The 18,687-nt window shown below is 39.3% G+C and overlaps 2 protein-coding genes across 18 annotated transcripts in view; both read right to left on the reverse strand.

The window, feature by feature from the left end:
• The window catches only part of abi2b (abl-interactor 2b), a 30,135-nt gene extending 21,926 nt beyond the window's left edge, over positions 1 to 8,209 (reverse strand). For all 17 annotated transcript variants that reach the window (XM_051942351.1, XM_051942350.1, XM_022201897.2 and 14 more), the window contains exons 1-2: positions 8,048 to 8,209; positions 87 to 254 (exon numbers count right to left, since the gene is read on the reverse strand). In XM_051942351.1, coding sequence (XP_051798311.1) covers positions 87 to 254; positions 8,048 to 8,164 — 285 coding nt within the window. In that variant the 5' untranslated portion in view covers positions 8,165 to 8,209. The remainder of the gene's footprint in view (positions 1 to 86; positions 255 to 8,047) is intronic.
• A 254-nt stretch (positions 8,210 to 8,463) lies between these two features.
• Positions 8,464 to 18,102, reverse strand: LOC110956421 (cytochrome P450 20A1). The gene is made up of 13 exons (XM_022201889.2): positions 17,784 to 18,102; positions 16,757 to 16,806; positions 16,165 to 16,331; positions 15,284 to 15,426; positions 15,009 to 15,176; positions 13,957 to 14,035; positions 12,113 to 12,225; positions 11,985 to 12,039; positions 11,655 to 11,775; positions 10,944 to 11,055; positions 10,109 to 10,173; positions 9,521 to 9,610; positions 8,464 to 9,062 (listed from the first exon to the last, which is right to left on the reverse strand). Exons 1-13 carry the CDS (start codon positions 17,853 to 17,855, stop codon positions 8,906 to 8,908), a joined length of 1,392 nt encoding a protein of 463 aa, XP_022057581.2. The 5' UTR covers positions 17,856 to 18,102; the 3' UTR covers positions 8,464 to 8,905.
• Between the last annotated feature and the right edge of the window lie 585 nt (positions 18,103 to 18,687).

Here is an 18,687-nt window from a genome sequence, read left to right on the forward strand (position 1 = left end):
GGCTGTCCTCCATTCAACAGCTGATCAGGGGAAAGCCTACGATTAAAACGGCGTGAACTAAAGTGATTTATTTCCCCAGCTCCTACCTGTGAGATGTGGTTGATGGAGGACTCCATGCGGCGGAGCTGTGAGGCCTGGATGTCCAGCATCTGCAGGACATTGTTGGCCAGCGTGTTGATCAGGTAGGCTACGCTGGCCAGAGACTGAGTGGTGTAGTTCTTGGTCTCCTCCAGCGCCCTCTGCTTATCTGGAGACTGAACAGACAGAAGAAAGATGTTTGACTTTCAGAAGACGTGTTTGCAGTTTCTAGTGGAGCAGATGATGCTGTTTGTTCAGAGCGAGGAGGGTGAGACTCTGCCTCAGCTGCACGAAGACATTTCAAAAACGGATTCTACTTTGAACAGGCGACCTCTACAAGGCAAGGTCATCCTAACATCATTTTTCTGCACGTTTCTGGTCCACTAATGCACAGAGTCAGTGACAGATCTGCTGCATATTTTAGCAATCAATCACTTAGTCTATTAAATATAATATCATATAATAATATCAAAAGGAAAGTGACAAGAACGAAGAATAGAGTGACATCCAGTAGCTTGCTGACCAACACCTCAAAATGCCAAAATATTCAATTTATATCCTCATTAGACTCGGCAAAACAAAAGAAAAACTAACCAAACAGTGTATTTAGTTGGTTAACAGGATATTCTATTGTTTAGTTTAGCATTTGTTTTGCGATTTCAAATGAAGCAATAAATAAACAGTGTCTGGTGTACAACAACCTCTTATTCTTCAGTATGTTTCTGTTTTTGCTTTGTTGTTTTAACTGTAAGGTACTTCTCTTAGCATTCAATTTTTTCTCCACAACAAAAATCTGCCAACAATTCCTTTACAAACAGGTTTAATCAAAGGTAAACTTTGAAATACTGAAGATCAACACAACGCACTGGGAGGTCACCTTGTGTTGGACAGACTTCATCAAATACAGTCTTTGTGGCACCAGAGCAACCTGGACGCAGTTTGAAGGAAAGAAACTGCTGCTAGAAAAGGCTTCAGTGACAAGAAGTAAGATTTCAGTGAAGCAGGAGGAAAAACCCCTCAGTGGTATTACAGTGAGCAGCAGGTAATACAGCTGCACGGGTCATTTAAAAATCCCCCCCAAAAAGAAGCATCTTGGCTTTAACAAGATTCTGCAAAAAACAAAAAAATCTGCATTTCTCAGTGCAACAGGGAAGCCTTTATTCTCTCGGCTCTGACCAACAGTCATGTGGCAAAAAATCTGAGAGTGGACAGTTTAACTGCTGATAGGAAACAACTTCAAAATATAAGTAGTAAAATATCTATAGTACATAGAGTCTGTTCTGCATGATGATTCTAGGTTTTTGTAGCATAAATAATTCAAGAAATACCATTTTTGTTGCTTTGTTTTTATGATTTTTGCCACTGCAGCATTAATTCAGTGTGAATAAATCTCCGTTTTATTTTTCTCACTGGTGTCCAACTTGTTGAAGTCAATATAAGACAAATAAAATAATAAAACGCTTATAGATGACCTGACTCCAGATTTTATTTGAGTTACAGCAACTATTTTGACTCTCTCAGGGAGCTTTCAGGCAAATATTTGTTGATTTTTGCTCCTTACACTGCATTTTCCTCTTACTTCTTAAACATAAGGAGTTGCTGCTTTTATTCTTTGGATATAAACAGGTTATGCTAGCCTTCTAACACCATTTTTGACATTTCATAGCCAATATAATACAAACAAAACCTAGATTCCTATATGCATGACTTAATGCAGGGCTGGAACACAACTCTTGGTTATAAGTGTTTAAATAAAAGCAAAAAATAACCACGAAAACGGTTTGTTCTTGCTTCTCAAACATGACGATTTCCAGCTTTTATTTACCTTACGTGGTAGAAAACTGATAATCTTAGCATTTAAACAATCGATGTTGGACTTCTCGCTGAATTTTCTGACATTTTGTCGTCAATATAATGAAAATAAAGTATTAAAATGATAATTAACAGAGCTAATACATAGCATACAGAGTTGCTCATTTCTGATTTTCATTTTTCAGCCAACAAACCAAACATTCGTTGATTCTTCATTCTTGAACTGAGCTATTTTTTTCTCCCATATTCAAGTTCTGGACTGAAGTTGAGATGTCACCTCAGGGTGATTAAAACTGCAATCGACGTTCCTCATTATCTTCTCGCGTTGATTAATCAGGAAAATAATCTGCTGCTTAATTGATAATGAAAAGTCATTAGTTGTGAGCATAAAACAACAAGATTCAGTATCTACTTCCAGCCAGCATCTGTGGCGTCGCAGCAGATTATTTACTAGATTACTGACGGTAAACACACACCAGGTCACAGCAGCGTTCGGGGGCTGATTGGATATTGATGAATTGATTTTAGTTCATGTTACAGCTGTGCTGCGACAGCCCAACGCCAGAAGAAGTGAAAAAACCCGCCTATAGATTTCTTCTTCTTTCCGTTCTACTCAGAGACACTGACCCACGGCTCAAATGTAAATCTGTGGAATGTATGTATTTATGCGTTTTAAAACAATGCAGATGAGTCCAGAGCAGCGCTGCAGATGTGAGCTGAATCAGAATGAAGTCTGAGTTTTTATTTCTATTTTTTTTTCTTTTTAGGGGAGTCCTCGGCAGTTCAATCAGGAGCATCCTCAGCGGTAAAATTCCCTTTTAAGAGAAACACGCAGTGCTGGTGATGTAATTTCTGAGGCCTCACGGTAAAATCAGACTAATTTAAGCATCTGGTAAAGCCGGCAAACAAATGGCGTCATTTAAAGGTGTGTGAAGGGAGCAGCGCTGCATGAGTATGAGGACAAACTGGTTCCCGAGGGGCTGAACGACGACATTTTTCATCTGTTAAATCAGCCGATGATAAAATATCTCATTAGAGACGACAAATCTGACGTGACTCGGGTTTGGAGCTGAAGCTAAACGGCTGAACAATGAATCAAATTAGAAGCAATAAAGTAAGCAAAATGCAAAAGCTACAATCCAGGATCCAGGGCTGATTTGTCGTTATCATTATTTACAGCAAAATGTGTAGATGCTGGTCCTGAGTCATTCATTTTTCATGGAGAGCTCGTATAATTTTCATATTTATTATTACTACTATATTTAACCAACTGAACCCCAAAATCATGTTTTAAAGAAATGTTTTAACTGTACAATTCCTCTCCAATATTTAATTTTCACGTACAATAAGTCATGTTTTGTCTTATTTACTTAGATTTCCAGTAATGTATTGTTCTTATATCTTGTTGCTTTTTTATGAGGCACTGCATTTCTTACATTTTGTTTTCTAAAAGATATCTAGCAAGAGAATTTCCTTCAGGATTAATCAAGTCTTTATCTTGGAATAGTGTCGTACATACATATTCTAGGGTTCTTCCATCTTTGAAGCCTAACTAATATCACAAATTCAACTTTTTGGTGTGTTTTTATGTAATAAAAAGATGGTGGAAGCAATTTATACTTGCAAGGTCTCGTCTGTGCACTAGAACATAAAATTTTGTAGCTCAGGAAGTCACAGGAACCGATTTTATGGAAGGAGACACGATGCCGGAAATTGCCTGTGACTGAAAAATTGTAACTGATAGATGGAGGAAACAGTTATATGTAATCGATGAGGAAACCGAATCAGCTACTAAATACGGCAAAATCTGGCACCTGTGGTGAATGAGAGGAGTGGATAAAACCTGAGTAATAAACAATACGCTTTCCCTTTTGCTTCAGCGGCACCTACTAGAGGAAAACACCCCCAAAAAAATCATTGATAATTTCAGCAGACACACTTTTCTACTCCCACTAAAATGAGCAACGATGCAGCTCCAGTCAGAGGCGATGAATCAGACAACCTTTACTCGACTACAAAAACTCTCCAAGATCAGTCTTCCCACGAGCGATTCAAGCAAACCAATGTCGCTTTTGTCAAAATAAAATGATGTCAAAACAGAGCAAATCAAGTTTGTGCATCGAGAACAATTAGAACAATGAGTGCTGTACAAGTTAAGAGTCAGGCAGCAGCAAAAAGAAATGCAAAAAAAGAAAAGGAAAGACGGCATAACGTACGGCAAGATCAAAGTTTCAGATAAAATGAAAAAATACGTCACATGGGGACTATTAGGAAGTATAACCAAAGTCAACAACAACATTTACATCTTCTGATTTTTACTAAAAATGTCAACGGTGCAGAATTCTTTCATCTGCTGTTCATTTTACTGCAAAAATAACTCCTGGTATCTGCTGCAGGAATCCATTGATACAAGGTTTTCCAGGGCCAGTACTGATCTTGATTATTGGTAATCAAGAAAGAGAGATGACCGATATGTGGAACCGACATACACTGTATTGTTTTGACAGCATGTGAGAGCCAAGAACCTGTCATTTATAGCTAGACTTCTTCATTAACAAGGGTGAAAATAGCTGAATATGTAAACTAGAAACAGGAGCGATTAAATTAGGACCGTTTATGTTGCTGTCATGTCTCTATTATCACTTTTATTGCCCACTAAGGTTCATATCTTAAAGCATTATTAACTACCGTTTTCCAGATTTTGCTCCAGGTTAATGTGTGGCTGCTTTCTAGCTTAGCTGCTAACCGTTAGCATAGCATTAGCCACTGTGAGAGTAGCATATTTTCTGACATTTGTGAGACCGCAGTACCCTGAGACCTGAAGTAGCGCATTTAATTTAGCAATAATTGGCCAATAAAATGCAGATAATCTGAAAAAAAGCCAAATATCGGAAGCAATAATCGGCCGGATCGTTAATCGGTCCATCCCTAATCTGCTGTAAATTAAGGGTAGAAATGTTCGTCACACAGTTATTGTGCTTGTTTATGAGAGCCAAAATACAAGTTCAACAGGTGTGAATTCCTCCAAGAGAAGCTGCATCAGAGACAGACAAAGCAGGACAGGGATATGAATTAGGGCGGAGATAAAGAGGTGAAATATCCTCCTGATGAATGCTGATCTAGAAGTGTTAACACTCGTCTCAGAGCAGCTGGGAAACCTCGCAGGCCGAGAGCAGAGCAGGGCGGGCGGTCAGACAGCGATCTGGCAACATCCAAACCCCACCACCGCCTCCACAGGCCGACCTGTCAGACCTGATCAGCCCTCTTCATCATCGGGTTTCACTATCACACCTTGTCAAAACCTCTTCTCGGTAACACGGCGCTCCCAAATTTCTCACCTATCAAAGCCGTGCTGTCGAGCTTCGGGATGAGAGGAAATTGCTGAAAAGATGAGATCACACCTGCAGAATTTCAAAAGCTTCTGAATGGAAGTGACTGCGCTGGCGTGGCGAGGCTGCAGCCCCGGATCTATTCATCCGTCACTCCAATCATGCACTAAACCCCCAGAAAATAAGGTGATCAAACAGGCCAGTGTGGGCTTTTCAAGCAGCAGATCCGCTTCACACCACTTTTTCTATGACAGCGTGTCACAGAGAGCGCCCTGGTTACAGGTTAACTAACTCACAAAAAGCAGGAATGAGCGAAAGGTTTGAATGGAAGAAGCTTTGCAGGTAGAAACAGGATGAAAGGGCAAGGAAGGGATACATCCTGAGCGGCTTTTAAAAGCAACGCAGACCATAGATTTAGTCTGATTATTATTAGTTGCTTCTTTCATTACAGGACCTGAAGGATGAACACCAACATCTGCCGGGTTGGAAAGACATGTTGTCCTTTAGAGCATCATCAAAATTACACCATTTATCAGAGCTAGAAGCTGTAAAAACATGAAGAAATGTTAGATTTTGAAACTCTGATGGTCCTTGAACTACTCACCTATGAAATGCCATTTAATTAGGAAATTTGACCAAATCTAAGCTTAACTTTGCGATATACGTCATGAAAATCACCTTATTATATATTTTTCATTTAAAAAAAAATAACAAAAATAACCCATTTGCTTTAGCTGGATTCTGAAAAAAAAATAGAAAATTTTTTGCTCCTTCAGAAAACCGGGAAGCTAATAATAACTCCACTGTGAGCAACAGTCATGTGACAAAAATTCAGAGAATTTTTCGACTGAACTGCAGTTAGTGTTTATGTAGCACAGAAAGTAGTAGCAAAAATATCTATAGTATGTAGTCACCTTTTACCAGTACTGCTAGTAAAGACATAATAGTGTTCTACTGGTCTTTTTTTTTTTTAAAAAAAGACCAAAAATCAAGTGCTGGCTATGAATAAATTCTGTGAAAAAGCTGTAACCAACAATCACATGACAGAAATTCAAAAAAAAAAATCTCTGGCTAAAGCTGCAAGTTGTGCTGGCACAGAGCACAGATGAGGAAAAATAAAACTAATTGAAAATATAGAGAGTAAATTATCTATAACATGTAAAGTCACCACTGTTTTTCCACAGTTTTAGTCCGAGATAATCCATCCATCACAGCAAGAATTTTTTTTATCTTCTTTGGCTGTTTGTCTGGATTGTAATCTTGGATTTTGAGGAAGATTCTATTTTGAAAAGTGACATCCAACATTTGACAATTGCACCTTTAGTGTCCACAAACACATCCCAACCTCCTTCCAAAGAGTTTTTTGCACCTCAATGGCAACTTCATCTTTGTTTCCTGGAGAAGTTTTTTGTATGTACAGGATTAAAAAATGACATACATTGTTATGTTTTCTGCTGAAGATAGTATTGATAACATCACATACTGACTAAAACCTAGGCCTGGGTGACAGAACAGTAGTGATCTGCACCACTTTCATCAAGACACTTGGAAAAATATTGCACTTGTTGACTCAAGGTCAGTAAATTTGTTTGCAAAATAAGTATTAAAATGCATATATTATACTCTTTACTAAATTATGTATGACTGGAAAGACACTTCTGACTTCTTTTGCCTTCTAGTCATGGTTGTTCTGTTTCCACAAAGGTTCAGGGTTTCATTTTACAGTGAAGAATGAACCCACAGAGAAAAAAAATGAGACAGGAGTAAACAAAAATACCCAGAGGGTGCTTGGAGTTCAGAGGGTCGATAGCTGATAAGATACTCCCACTTCACTCCAGCTGGTAGCTAAAACAGTAACCGGCTGTCAAGCATTTCTATCACAAAGTGCACCTTCACATGCGATCATAGGTGTGAAACGTCATAAATAAGACTGATTCAGAACCACCAAAGCTGCACTCACTGTGATATTAATGTGGAACTAAAAGCACAGTGGGATGACCTTACTCTGCAGAGAACAGAGTGTCTCACACTTAATATTCATTTAACTCTTGAAAATAGGGCAATTACCAGGTTGAAATCTAAATATTTCTGGTCCCACAGTGTGTAAAGATCCCTACAACGCCTCTGCACAAGCCAACAAGCTATGGAAATCTGCAACAGTATTTGAATATGTGGACAGAGAAATGCAACATTACCCTTTCCTCCTAAACCTGAACATGTAGGTGAAGCTACAAGCATTTCCAGGCGTAATGTGGCTGCAACGTGAAGACCAAGCGCTCCAGTCCAGCATCATAAATCACTGTTTATAATACTGTCACGGCGGTTTATCTGCTGTCAGCCGGGGCTCATCACAGATTAATCTGCCCTGATATCACGTCCGACATCTCCGGCCGGTGCTCGGTCCGCTGGCTGCTGTAGCGGCGGTGACTGATCCCGCAGAGAAGCACGCAAATTGATTTTCACGGTGCCTGTTTGGTTATTTGGACCGAGCAGCTGGCTAACAGGCTAGTCGGCTAATGCGTAGCCCACTATGGATGTGCAAGTCCCACACACCTCTGTGTCGATGGAAATGTGAACCAAAAAACGACACTGACACTCCTTGACACGACTGTGGCCGGGAAACTGTGAATTACGAGTGTGCCGTGTGATAAAAAGCGCCTTGACAGCGGCTTGTTTTCGCGTTAGCCGATGCTAGCTGACACGGCTGCACCGCATCGGCAGCGTTAGCAGCAGCTAGCCTAGCATCAGTTAGCCGCCAGTGATGCCGAACGTAAAAACCCGAGCTAAAAAACTCCGCCGTTCTCTGTCCCAGGCGTGTGACAGCCTACCTGGACATAGTTGCTCTCGCAGTACTCCGCGACTCTTTCCAAATTGGTGAAACTGTCCAGGAGAGCGCTTCGTCCTGCTGGAATCTCCTCTTCCAGAAGCATTTGTAGCTCCGCCATTTTCACATCTTTAGCGGAGAGGTGTGCGGACTCGCTGGCGCCCCCGCGGCTGAGTGCGGTACTGCAGGGCGACCACAATAAACCCACTGATGATTCACAGAACACCCTTTAAAAGCTCTATTCCATTCTTTTTTAAATAAAAGTTTCCGGAATATTACACTGAATAAAGTAGTTATTAATTTTCTTTTATAATTCAAAATCTGACTTTTTAATTCTTTTAAAGGAACTGGATGGATGTTTTTAGTTCACTTGTTGTGGAAGCTGTGATATACGGAACAAAAAAAACAAATGACACAAAATCTTCATACATCTTTAATATAAAGGATGAAGTGAAACGTCTTAGAACAGCGTGGCTCATTTCGTTAGACAAACATGTCTACACTCTGGTTAAAGGCAGTTATTCTGGAAATTATGGTAAACTTTAGCTGGCACAAGTTGATTTTCTCGACATCACAGAAACTTTAGAGCGTCGAGTTTCCCTCCTGAACACACGAGAGACTTTCAAAAAATGCAAACTTGAACTGTGAACATTTAAAAATGTGCTTAAGGCCTCCGAATACTGAGCAGTAAAAAGCACCAGAAAGACGACGGTGGTGCAAAAATAACTGACTGTCGTTAAAATGATAAAAATTAAGAGCTTAATTCCAAACTACCATTATGTTGGCGGAGAAATGATGTATTTCTGAGATTTTTAATACTCTGCTGGTAATCATCTCCGTGAAGATGTTTCCGTTTTAGAGACTAGCTGCTGCTTCTTCTGCTGACGGTGATCCAGGTTTCGTCTTTAGGCGTAGAAACCAGCTCAGACCGGACCTCCGCCGTTTGCCCCTTCAGCCGGTGAAGCTTCAGCTGCCGAACCACCGAGCTGAGCAGGACTGTAGTGACGGTGTAGGCGAACCTGACGGAGAAGAAATGGAAGTGATGGTTAAAGCTCTGAGCTCCAAAACCTCCACAGTGGGTTCGAAAGGCATTTTATGGTCATTCTGGAAAAATCTTGAGTGAATTTGGGCAATTGTCGAGTTATTCAGGACTTTTGTGATCATTTCGAACACATTTTGAGTAATTTTGGACATTTTTGGTAATTCTGGACAAAGTTTAGATCATTTTAGGAATTTATAATAATTTTGGGAAGCTTTTGTAAATTTTCTGAGCTCTCTCTGAGTCTTGATGTTTGTTCTGTTTCCACAGACGTGCAGGAATGAATGAGCCTACAGTCACTAAAAATGTGACAGGAACTGCTCGGGGTTCAGACGGTTAAAAAGCTTCCACTGTTTCTGAAATCTATCCACACTCAGTCCACTGTTCTAATCATCATAACAACACATGGAAGTTGTGCGTTTTAACTGCAGCCTTTACCTGAGCTCTGGACACGTCTGATTCCCAGAGAAACCGAGCAGACAGAAGCTCTTCCTGGCTGATTCCTCCTCAAATCGATCTGGATCAAACCTGACAGACGTCAAAGTAAACACACAATCAGAAACTGGAACATCAGGTCTTAAATTTGTCAAACTGTCAACAGCTCTGGGTGCCCTCCATCAAAAAAGTCCAAGCTTTAAACACTTAATTCCCTTTGTTCTGGTAAATTTATGGACCAGTTAGTTTGTTTTCTCCATCAGTTTAAGGTTAGAAAAGTCTTTATTTATGTAAAAATTAATCCAAATGTAATGGAATAAATGCAGAAAGGCTCTCAGGAAATGTGTAATTCAAACCTTTCTGCACATTCAGAATGTATCGCCCTTGTATTTGTCAGATATCATGAAAAAAACCTGTTTTGGTTCAAGCATCTTTCAGTAAATACAGATTTTTAGAGTGTAGTATATCACAGAAAACTACTACCACTAAATATTTGACACATTTCGTGGAAGATTAAGGTTTTTTCCTGTCATTTTTATAATCAAATGGGGAACATGTCACTTCTAAAAATCAAATATCCAATCAGTGAACCTGTACGGGACGTCCCAGGTGTCAGCATCTTGCAGAACAACTCCCAAAGCGTAGATGACCAAAGTCTGAAATAAAACAACAAGCAGTGTTTCATGTGGAGCTCATAAGAACAGATTATTAATCAGGATTCTCCTAACCTGAAGCAAGAACATTTAACCCTCCGAACCCAAAAACGAGGTTGAAATCTTCGAAAAAATGACAAAATGACACCATTTATCACAGCCAGAAACTGTAAAAACACACAGAATTTTTAATGTTCTTATTCAATTTTCCAACAGTCTTTGAAATAATCATGAAAATCACTTTATTTGGCATGTCTCATGAAAAAAAAGGTGACAAAAATAAAACAGTTTTCAGTCATTTCCAGTCCTTTTGGACAAATCTTGAGTCAAGTTGGGCTTTTGTTGCGTTATTTTGGACTTTTGTGATTATTTTGAACACTTTCAGTAATTTTGGACAAGTCATTTTGTGAATTTTAAAAGTATTTTGGATAGATTTTGTGTCATTTTCTGATTTCTGAGGTCTATCTGCTTCTTCGTGGTTGTTCTGTTTCCATAGATGTGCACGGCTTTATGTTGCAGCGAGTAAAAATCCCCCAGAAAAAGCTTGAGGTTCAGAGGGCTAAAACAAAAAGCTTCAGACGTCATAAAAAGAATCGTGCATAGAAACAAAAATGTGTACATTTCCATGATATAGACTGTTTGCACAGACATATATTAAATAGAATTCTGTGAATGTAACACCTCAGCAGGTCAAACCAAAAAGGTGAGAAAATCGAAACAGAAAACTATGATCTGCATTTTAACAAACAGGCAGACAGCAGGAAACCTGATACCTCTTTGGGGATGACGTGCTGATCGACTTTGCCCTCCACTTCCTGAAGCCGAGCGGCGACGGGGGTCAGTTTGGCCGTTCTCACCGTCTCGTTCAGGACCTGTTGGCAGTATCTTCCAGAAACAGAAATGTGATAAGATCGAGGTTATTGAACGTCTGGATGTTATTAAAGAAATGCAGCGTATAAGTGCAGGTCCAGACTGAATATAAAAGATGGATGGAGCCTCCAAGTCTGGACAGTGAAGAACTACAGACACAAATTTTCAGTTGAAGTCTAGACTCTGGAAAACAAATCTTGTCCCAAGTAACATCAGGTCGTCCTCTCTAGACTTTGCAGCTTTCAATTTACCCTCTACCTTTACAAGCCTCCCAGGAGCTGCTGCTGAGACTCTTCCCCACATCATGATGCTGCCGTCACCGTGCTTCACATCATGATACCTGCATTCTTTCTCACAGCCAGCAGAGGGCGACTCCTCTGCTTGCCTGATTGCATAGAAGTCTATTTGAAAATGAGCCACTTTTCATTTAAGTGAGCAAGCATTTTCCTACAGCTAATCTGAAGCTTCTTTAAGTCCAACATGTAGTTCATTTAGTAAACTGTGGTCCCATTTAGTTGAAATATAGGCGATAAGTCAAGGTAAGTTTTAGGAAGTATCAAGTTCTCGTGGCTACATCCATCTTTTATAGAAAATCTACAGTCCAGAGATGCTACCTGAGCTGAGGAATCTTGTCCAGGGAAACTGGATCTGAACCCAGAACGTCCTGCAGCTCCTGGTACAGCTTGTCCTGGACTTCCTCTGAGGTGGACAAGAAGTGAAGAGCCCAGATACACACTGCAGAAACACAGTGTTTACATTTCAGACAGGAGTATTTGCTGTAATAGTGTGATTTGTTGTTGTCTGCTTGGTGGCATCATGGCATGCAGACTGGAAATCATAACAGCAGCCTTATGCTAAAGGTGTAACCGTGACTTTTCGCTTTTACTGCAGACAGTGTTAACACAGCGACAGAACAGAGAAAGAGGATCAAAATGTGACCTTACAGTTGGCAGTGATGACACATCCAGCCAAAGTGAAAACCATGCAGTCCTCCATGATCTGAAACAAACAATATGAACGTCAGGACTTTTTGGGACCTTTGTGGGAACCGTGAAGATGTTTGAGCCGTCACCTGTCGATCTGTGAGGCTGGACTGAAGCAAAGCGTCCATAAACACCGACTGCTTCCTCTGAGACTTCCTCTCCTTCGCCACCGACAGCAGCACAGACTCCATCTCTGACAGAGCTGAGCACCAACGAAGGAAAAAACTGATTAAAGCTGCAGCAACTCGTGAAGAAAAGCTCAAAACATCAGAACTGATTCTGCAGCTGCTGGTCGTGTTGTTGCACCGTCTCAGATTCAGTTCAGAGTTTACTTACTAGTGTTTTGAGGAATTTTTGTTTTTTTCACTCTCAAAAAACACCTTTGAAGCCATTTTAAGGGATCAGTATAACTTCCACAGCCATGAAGTTTGCTGAGGACACAGGCAGAAAAGCTGCCAACAGAGCCAAATGATTAAATGGACTGGAACTGACTCTTGAAAGTGGGAAAAAAAATTTAAATGTCACCAACTTTTGAGTCAAGACAAGGTTTAGACATGTCCAAAACAACTCAAAAATGTCTTAAATGACTTGAAACTTGTTCAAAATTACTCAAAATTTGACCAAAATGACAAAAAAAATGTGCAAATTGACAATAATGAATATTTAATGACTAATAAAAATGGAAAAAAGTGCAGAATTTTCAAACAAAGGTGGTACTGGATCTACTAAAAGTTGCTGTAAGTGTAGGTATCTATATATAAATACATATATTAGTGGCTGTATCTATATTTTCTGTTAAAAATACAGCCTTGTGTCGACATTTCACTAACTTCTGAGGCCTCAAACATCAGTAGAATTTGTTGTAAGAGAGATATGACAAGGCAAGGTTCATGTTTTTTTCCATTTCTAAGTGTAGACCTGTCCTGAATGACTCAAAATTGTCCAAAATGTCTTAAAACATGCTCAAAATCAATGAAAATGATCTAAAATAGCTCAGAATTTTATTAAAATGATTTGAAAATGACTCAAAATGTATCAAAATAATTAGAAATTTGTTCAAAATGACTTGGAAGTTGTTCAAACTGACAATAATTAATAATTATTGACGCTTTAAAATGGGGGAAAATGCAAAATTTTCAAACAAGGCTGGTATTTAGACTCTAGAAAGTTCCAGTAAGTGTACGTATATGGATGTATCCATATTTCCTACAGTTTTGGGTTAACACTTCACCAACTTTTGAGGCCCTGACATCAGTAGAATTTGATGTGTGGCAAACATGAAAATGCAAAGTTCCATTTTTTCCCCTATTTTAAGTGTTCTAAATAAAACAAAACTGTCCAAAATTGATCAAAATTTGCCCAAAATGATTTGAAAATCATTCAAAATGACTCAAATTTGTTTAAAATGACAAAAATTAAGATGTACTGGCCCTTGAAAATGTCAAAAAAGTGTAAAATTTCCAAATGAGGGAGACATTGAGGCCCCTGAAAGCTCCTCTACGTGTATATCTATCTATATATATATATGGATGTTTGAACATTTTCTATACATCTTGTGCTGCTCTCAAACATTTATTGTACCTGCAGATCATTTTTTCTTATTTACTGCACACACTAGAGGTTGAAATAACTGCATTTTACGTCTTTGTCTTGTTTCCAGCCTTTCAGACAGAATCCTAAATTAATTTCCGCCTGATGCCGAGTGCAGCAACTGTTTCTGGCAGATAAATCAATCCCAAAGCCCCGAACAGAGGCTGTTTGCTGATCAACAGCGGGTGAGTTTCGAGCCGACTGTCAGCTCTGACAACATCTGAGCCTCTGCAAAGCTTCCAGGCTGTTTCTGCTCTCACAGCTCCACACGTCAACACGCAGCAGCTGTGAAGGCGCTAAAGCTGAGAAAACGAAGACAACAACTAGAAAAGCTGTCACTCACCTTTCTCATAATGTCCTTTCCTGCTGGAGCTCTTCTCCAGCGAGCCGTCCAGGTAGCCTTTACCGATTTCTGACCAGATCTGGCGCCGTCGGCAGAACAACAGATCAGTCCCTTCATTTTCTGACTTTGAAGCCTCAGTATTTCATATAAAAATCAACCAAATCTTAAGGAAATTTACCCCAGAACCTCCTCAGACGCAGCTCATTGGTGTATATGTGAGTAAGCTATGCAGGGGACTGATGCTTGTTTCTATGACTCCGTGTCATAAACGTTACCAGTTTTACTAAAGTAGTTGTAGTAGTTTTGAACAGAACTCACATGTGTTTTTCAGCCCTGAAAATTTCATGCGTCTACCTGCTGTAGTGATGAAGTTATGAGGCTCAGGAATGATAGAAGGCATACTTAAAAACACTCCCCTCTACGTACTTCAAGGGCCTGGAACTAAAAATATTCATAGTATGAGGGCAGAATGTTGCATATCTTAAATAAATATACTAAAGTTACTGTAGACCAAAAAAATCTGGTGATTCTGAAAAGGCCACATGGGAAGTTTTTTCAGATTTGGTTGATTTCATCTGAAATGATGTGCATGTGAGTCCCTCTCTTTGAAATTGTCGGCTCATAAACACACAAAAAATTAGATTTTGTTTTTGGATTTTACCACCTGGAGTTTGATGTAAAAGTGATTTGAATGTAGTTTTTAACAGAACTCAAATCTGTTTTTCAGTACTGTAAATGGTGTAGATATGAGGTTATGGGTCTCAGAAATGATGGAAGACGCAATTAAAAATCCTAAAATTTGGACCCTCCTCTAAGTACATCAACGGTGTGTAAGTCTGAAAATATTTCTCGTATGAAGGCAAAACTTTGCATATCTTAAGTAAATATAAGGAAGTTATTGGAGATGAAAAAACAGCTGATTGTGAAGAAGTAATGTGGATAGAAAGTGAAATCTCATGCATCATACCCTGGTGCTTCTTAACATTCATGTAAAAAAAAAAAAAAAAACACTCAAAAATGCAAAAAGAGTATTTATAAAAGTTTGTTCTTACCGCGTCGTGGTTCTTGCGGAACGAAATCACCTGAGCGTCGTCTCTGAAGCGTTCCCCCAGAGCCAGCTGGGTGACGGTCTTCATGGCGAGGCCCAGCAGGTGGGCACACAGCGGGGTGTGCTGGGCCTCCGGGTAAGACCTCCACTTCCCCACCAGCTCCTCCACCAGCTGACCACATCAAACACACAGTAAACACACGACAAACACACAGTAAACACGCAGTAAACACGCGGTCGGAAACATTGGAAACGTGTCTTTTCAGCGGCGACGCGAACCTTCAGCACCAGAGGGAAGTTGTTCTGCAGCGTGTTGGTGATGGCCGTCTCGTAGAGCTTCTTCCTGATCACCGTCTCCCCGGAAACGCCCGTCCCCGACTGGTAGCCGAGCAACGACTTCAGCATCGTCTCAAAGGAGTCCGCTAAAAGGACAGAAAGCATCGATTTTGTTCCCTTAAAAATGACCCAAACTGATTAAATAATTATCAAAATACAGTATTTTAAAGCGCTGTTTATTTCTGCTTGAACAAAAAGGCTGATCAACACATGAAGTTCTTCTATTGCAGGAGATTTCTCCTAAACTAGAACTGTGACTAACAGTTTTTTTTCACTTTCACACATACTTTTTGATTAAACTATGAGGTGTTTGGTGGGTAAAATGTCAAAAAAGTAGTAAAAAATGTCAACTGAAGTCTCAAGAAATTGTCCAAAACCCAAAGATGTTCAGTTTACTGTCAGAGGAGGAAAGAAACCAGAAAATATTCACATTTAATTTATACTTTTCATCCTGATAAAAACGCTAAAACTGATCAACTGATGATTAAAATAGTTGGTGATTAATGGAAAAGTCGACAGCTAATTATTATTTCCTCTGTTGATTATTTACTCAATTAACTAATTATTGCTTGGTATAAAAAAATGTCAGAAAATGGTGAAAAATGTGAATCAGTGTTTCTAAAAAGCTCAAGATGACAAATGTTTTGTCTACAACCCAAAGAAATTCATGTGAAACTGAATTAGAAACATTTAAATTTGAAACTGAATCCCTCAGCTTGAATAATTGGAATAAAAACTGGAATTTGAAGGCCAGACTTTGAATTTAAGAAGTCGAAACTGCAGATCTTCTGAACAAACTCGGCTCATCAGACAGGTTTCCTTACTGCTGTGGTTTGGGTTGATGTGCTGCTGAAGCTGCTTCACGGCGCCCAGACTGACCACCGGCCGACCGCCGAACCAGAACGACGCCACAGAACCAAACTCCTGATGCAGACTGACCAGGAACTCATGCAGGCTGCCTCTGTTCACGATGTCCTGCAGGTTTCCATCCCTGAGGGAATAAAACACGACATCCAGTGATTCCATAAATCAAAACAAACCTTATAGGGTTGTTACATTTTAACATGAAGACAATGTGGAAGCAGTTTATCACTCTGCACATATAATAACAACACACAGACCACAGTGATCAGCGGTTTGGTTTTGCTACAAGAGTCCACATAAACATTTTGGCAACATGGCAAAAACATGAACCCTGGTTTGTCATACTTGCCTGAAAAGTTGTTAAAATGTCAACCAAAGCGTGTGTTTTAGTAGGAAATAAGGATCCATTCATAAATATACAAACTTTCTGGGGCCATAATACCAGTATCATTGGCACAGTCAACCTTCATTTGATCATTTTGCATATTTTTTTTTTCATTTTCAGGGCCAAATAATTTAGTTGCAGTAACAAGCGAAAACATGACAACTTACTTTTCATCAGTGGGGTTGAGACCTGGGATGCCAGAGGCCCTCCTGGATGACTGAAAGAAAGAATAAAAATAGCTTTTAATGTCAACAAAAGAAGTGAATCCTGCTTATCTTGGTGCCCATTCTTTTCAAATTAGTTGGCAGGTTGGTGTCACAAAAAAAGGTGTAGAAGGCCAAAAGAACCACTTTTAAATGCACAAAATGACTGAAGTCATGCAGATTTTGTATTTTTTGCTCTACTGAGTTTCCATAACAAATTATCTTGTGAAAAAAAGGCTAATTCGGTCTAACTGGACTGTTGATGCACAGAAAATATTGCCTTTTCCAATTATCGGTCCATGTGATGTTCACTTCACTGCATGATTTTTTTCTATGAAGCAATATTTCCATGAAGTTGCATTTGGTATAGATTCAAGTGTGTAAAATTGTGTTTAAGGGAGTTAAAATTGTGCATTTTAGTGGATCAGGTTGACTTATCAGTGTGTGAAATAACATTAAAATCTTTATTTTGTATCACTGAACATTTAATTTCTAACTATTGGGGGGGGGGGGGGATTCTGGCCTGTTACACTGGCTAGCTCCAATAATTTCGCATTCCATTCACTTATATGGAACCCCATTGGGAAATATGTCAATTTAACACTTTGTTTTTAACTGACCACCATATATGTTGTGTGTCTTAATTTAGGATTTCTGAATCATCTATTTGCGTTTGGTAAAATCGGCGTACTAATTGTACACCCGGAAGCATTTGTTTATACAGTTTCCACTCTCTGTTTGTGCTATTTATGCTGATCGCGACTTCTTAAAGTTGTGTTCCATGAAAGCTGGTTTCGATTAATTGAGGTAAATGAACGCCGAAATCTGCAGAAGACGTTTAATATTAGGTCTACTTTTGAAATGGTGTTTCATGAGATGTTTGCACTTGTGGATATGAGCGGAAACGTGAAATCTTCGTTTTTCGTTAGGAGTCTGGTGCCACAGCGCGGCTAACGCTAGCTAGCTAACTCCAAACTTGCAAGTGACTCACCGGGTACAGATAGAGAACAGCGCCGACCAGAATGATGACAAACGTTACAGCAAAGATGGCAAAGTCCAGCATGGCTGCTCGCTTTGAAATGTTCAGTTTTATTCACTTTTACTCATCGATATCCGGATATTTCCAAACACACTGATAACAGCGCCGTTACCACGTCAACAGAAACCGTGTTCGACTACACAGCCTGAATGGAGGGCAGAGCGAACCAAAGGGGCACAGATTGAATCGATGAGTGAACTCCACAAGTGTAAGTTTATCTGACACTTCAACTGCTTTCACCCAGCTGACATTTTTTTTTTATCATTTACAGTTCAGCTATTTTAAATTATTACACTTAAACTATTATTTTAACATCTGCTGGTGCAGTTTTTTTGTTGACGTTTAGTGTCATATCGGAGAAACTCATTTTGTTCATTTTTGTGTCATTTTGGACTCAATTTATTAATGATTTTTGTCATTTTGGACAAATTTGGACTCATTTTGTTAATGTTTTGTGTCATTTTGGACACAACTTGTCTCATTTTGTTGGTGTTTTATGTCATTTTGGACAAATTTGGACTAATTTTGTTCAATTGTGTAATTCTGGACAAATTTGGACTCATTTTCTTCATGTTTTGTGTAATTTTGGAGAAAAAAATTGTGACTCCTGTTGTTCATATTTTTTGTCATTCTGGACACATTTTGACTCCTGTTCATTTTTTGTGTAATTTTTGACAAAATTGTGACTCATTTTGTTCATGTTTTGATGAATTAAAAGGAGAAAAAAAACATCTTAGGTTCTGCCAGTTTCTAAAAGAACAAACAATATACCCCAAATATACAGGCTAAATCCTCAGAACACTGCAGTGCACGTCTTTTTTTCAATCGACATTTAATTTATCTCATTGAAAACATC

This window comes from Acanthochromis polyacanthus, chromosome 22 (genome assembly GCF_021347895.1).
Source record: "Acanthochromis polyacanthus isolate Apoly-LR-REF ecotype Palm Island chromosome 22, KAUST_Apoly_ChrSc, whole genome shotgun sequence".
Classification (NCBI taxonomy): Eukaryota; Metazoa; Chordata; class Actinopteri; family Pomacentridae; genus Acanthochromis; species Acanthochromis polyacanthus.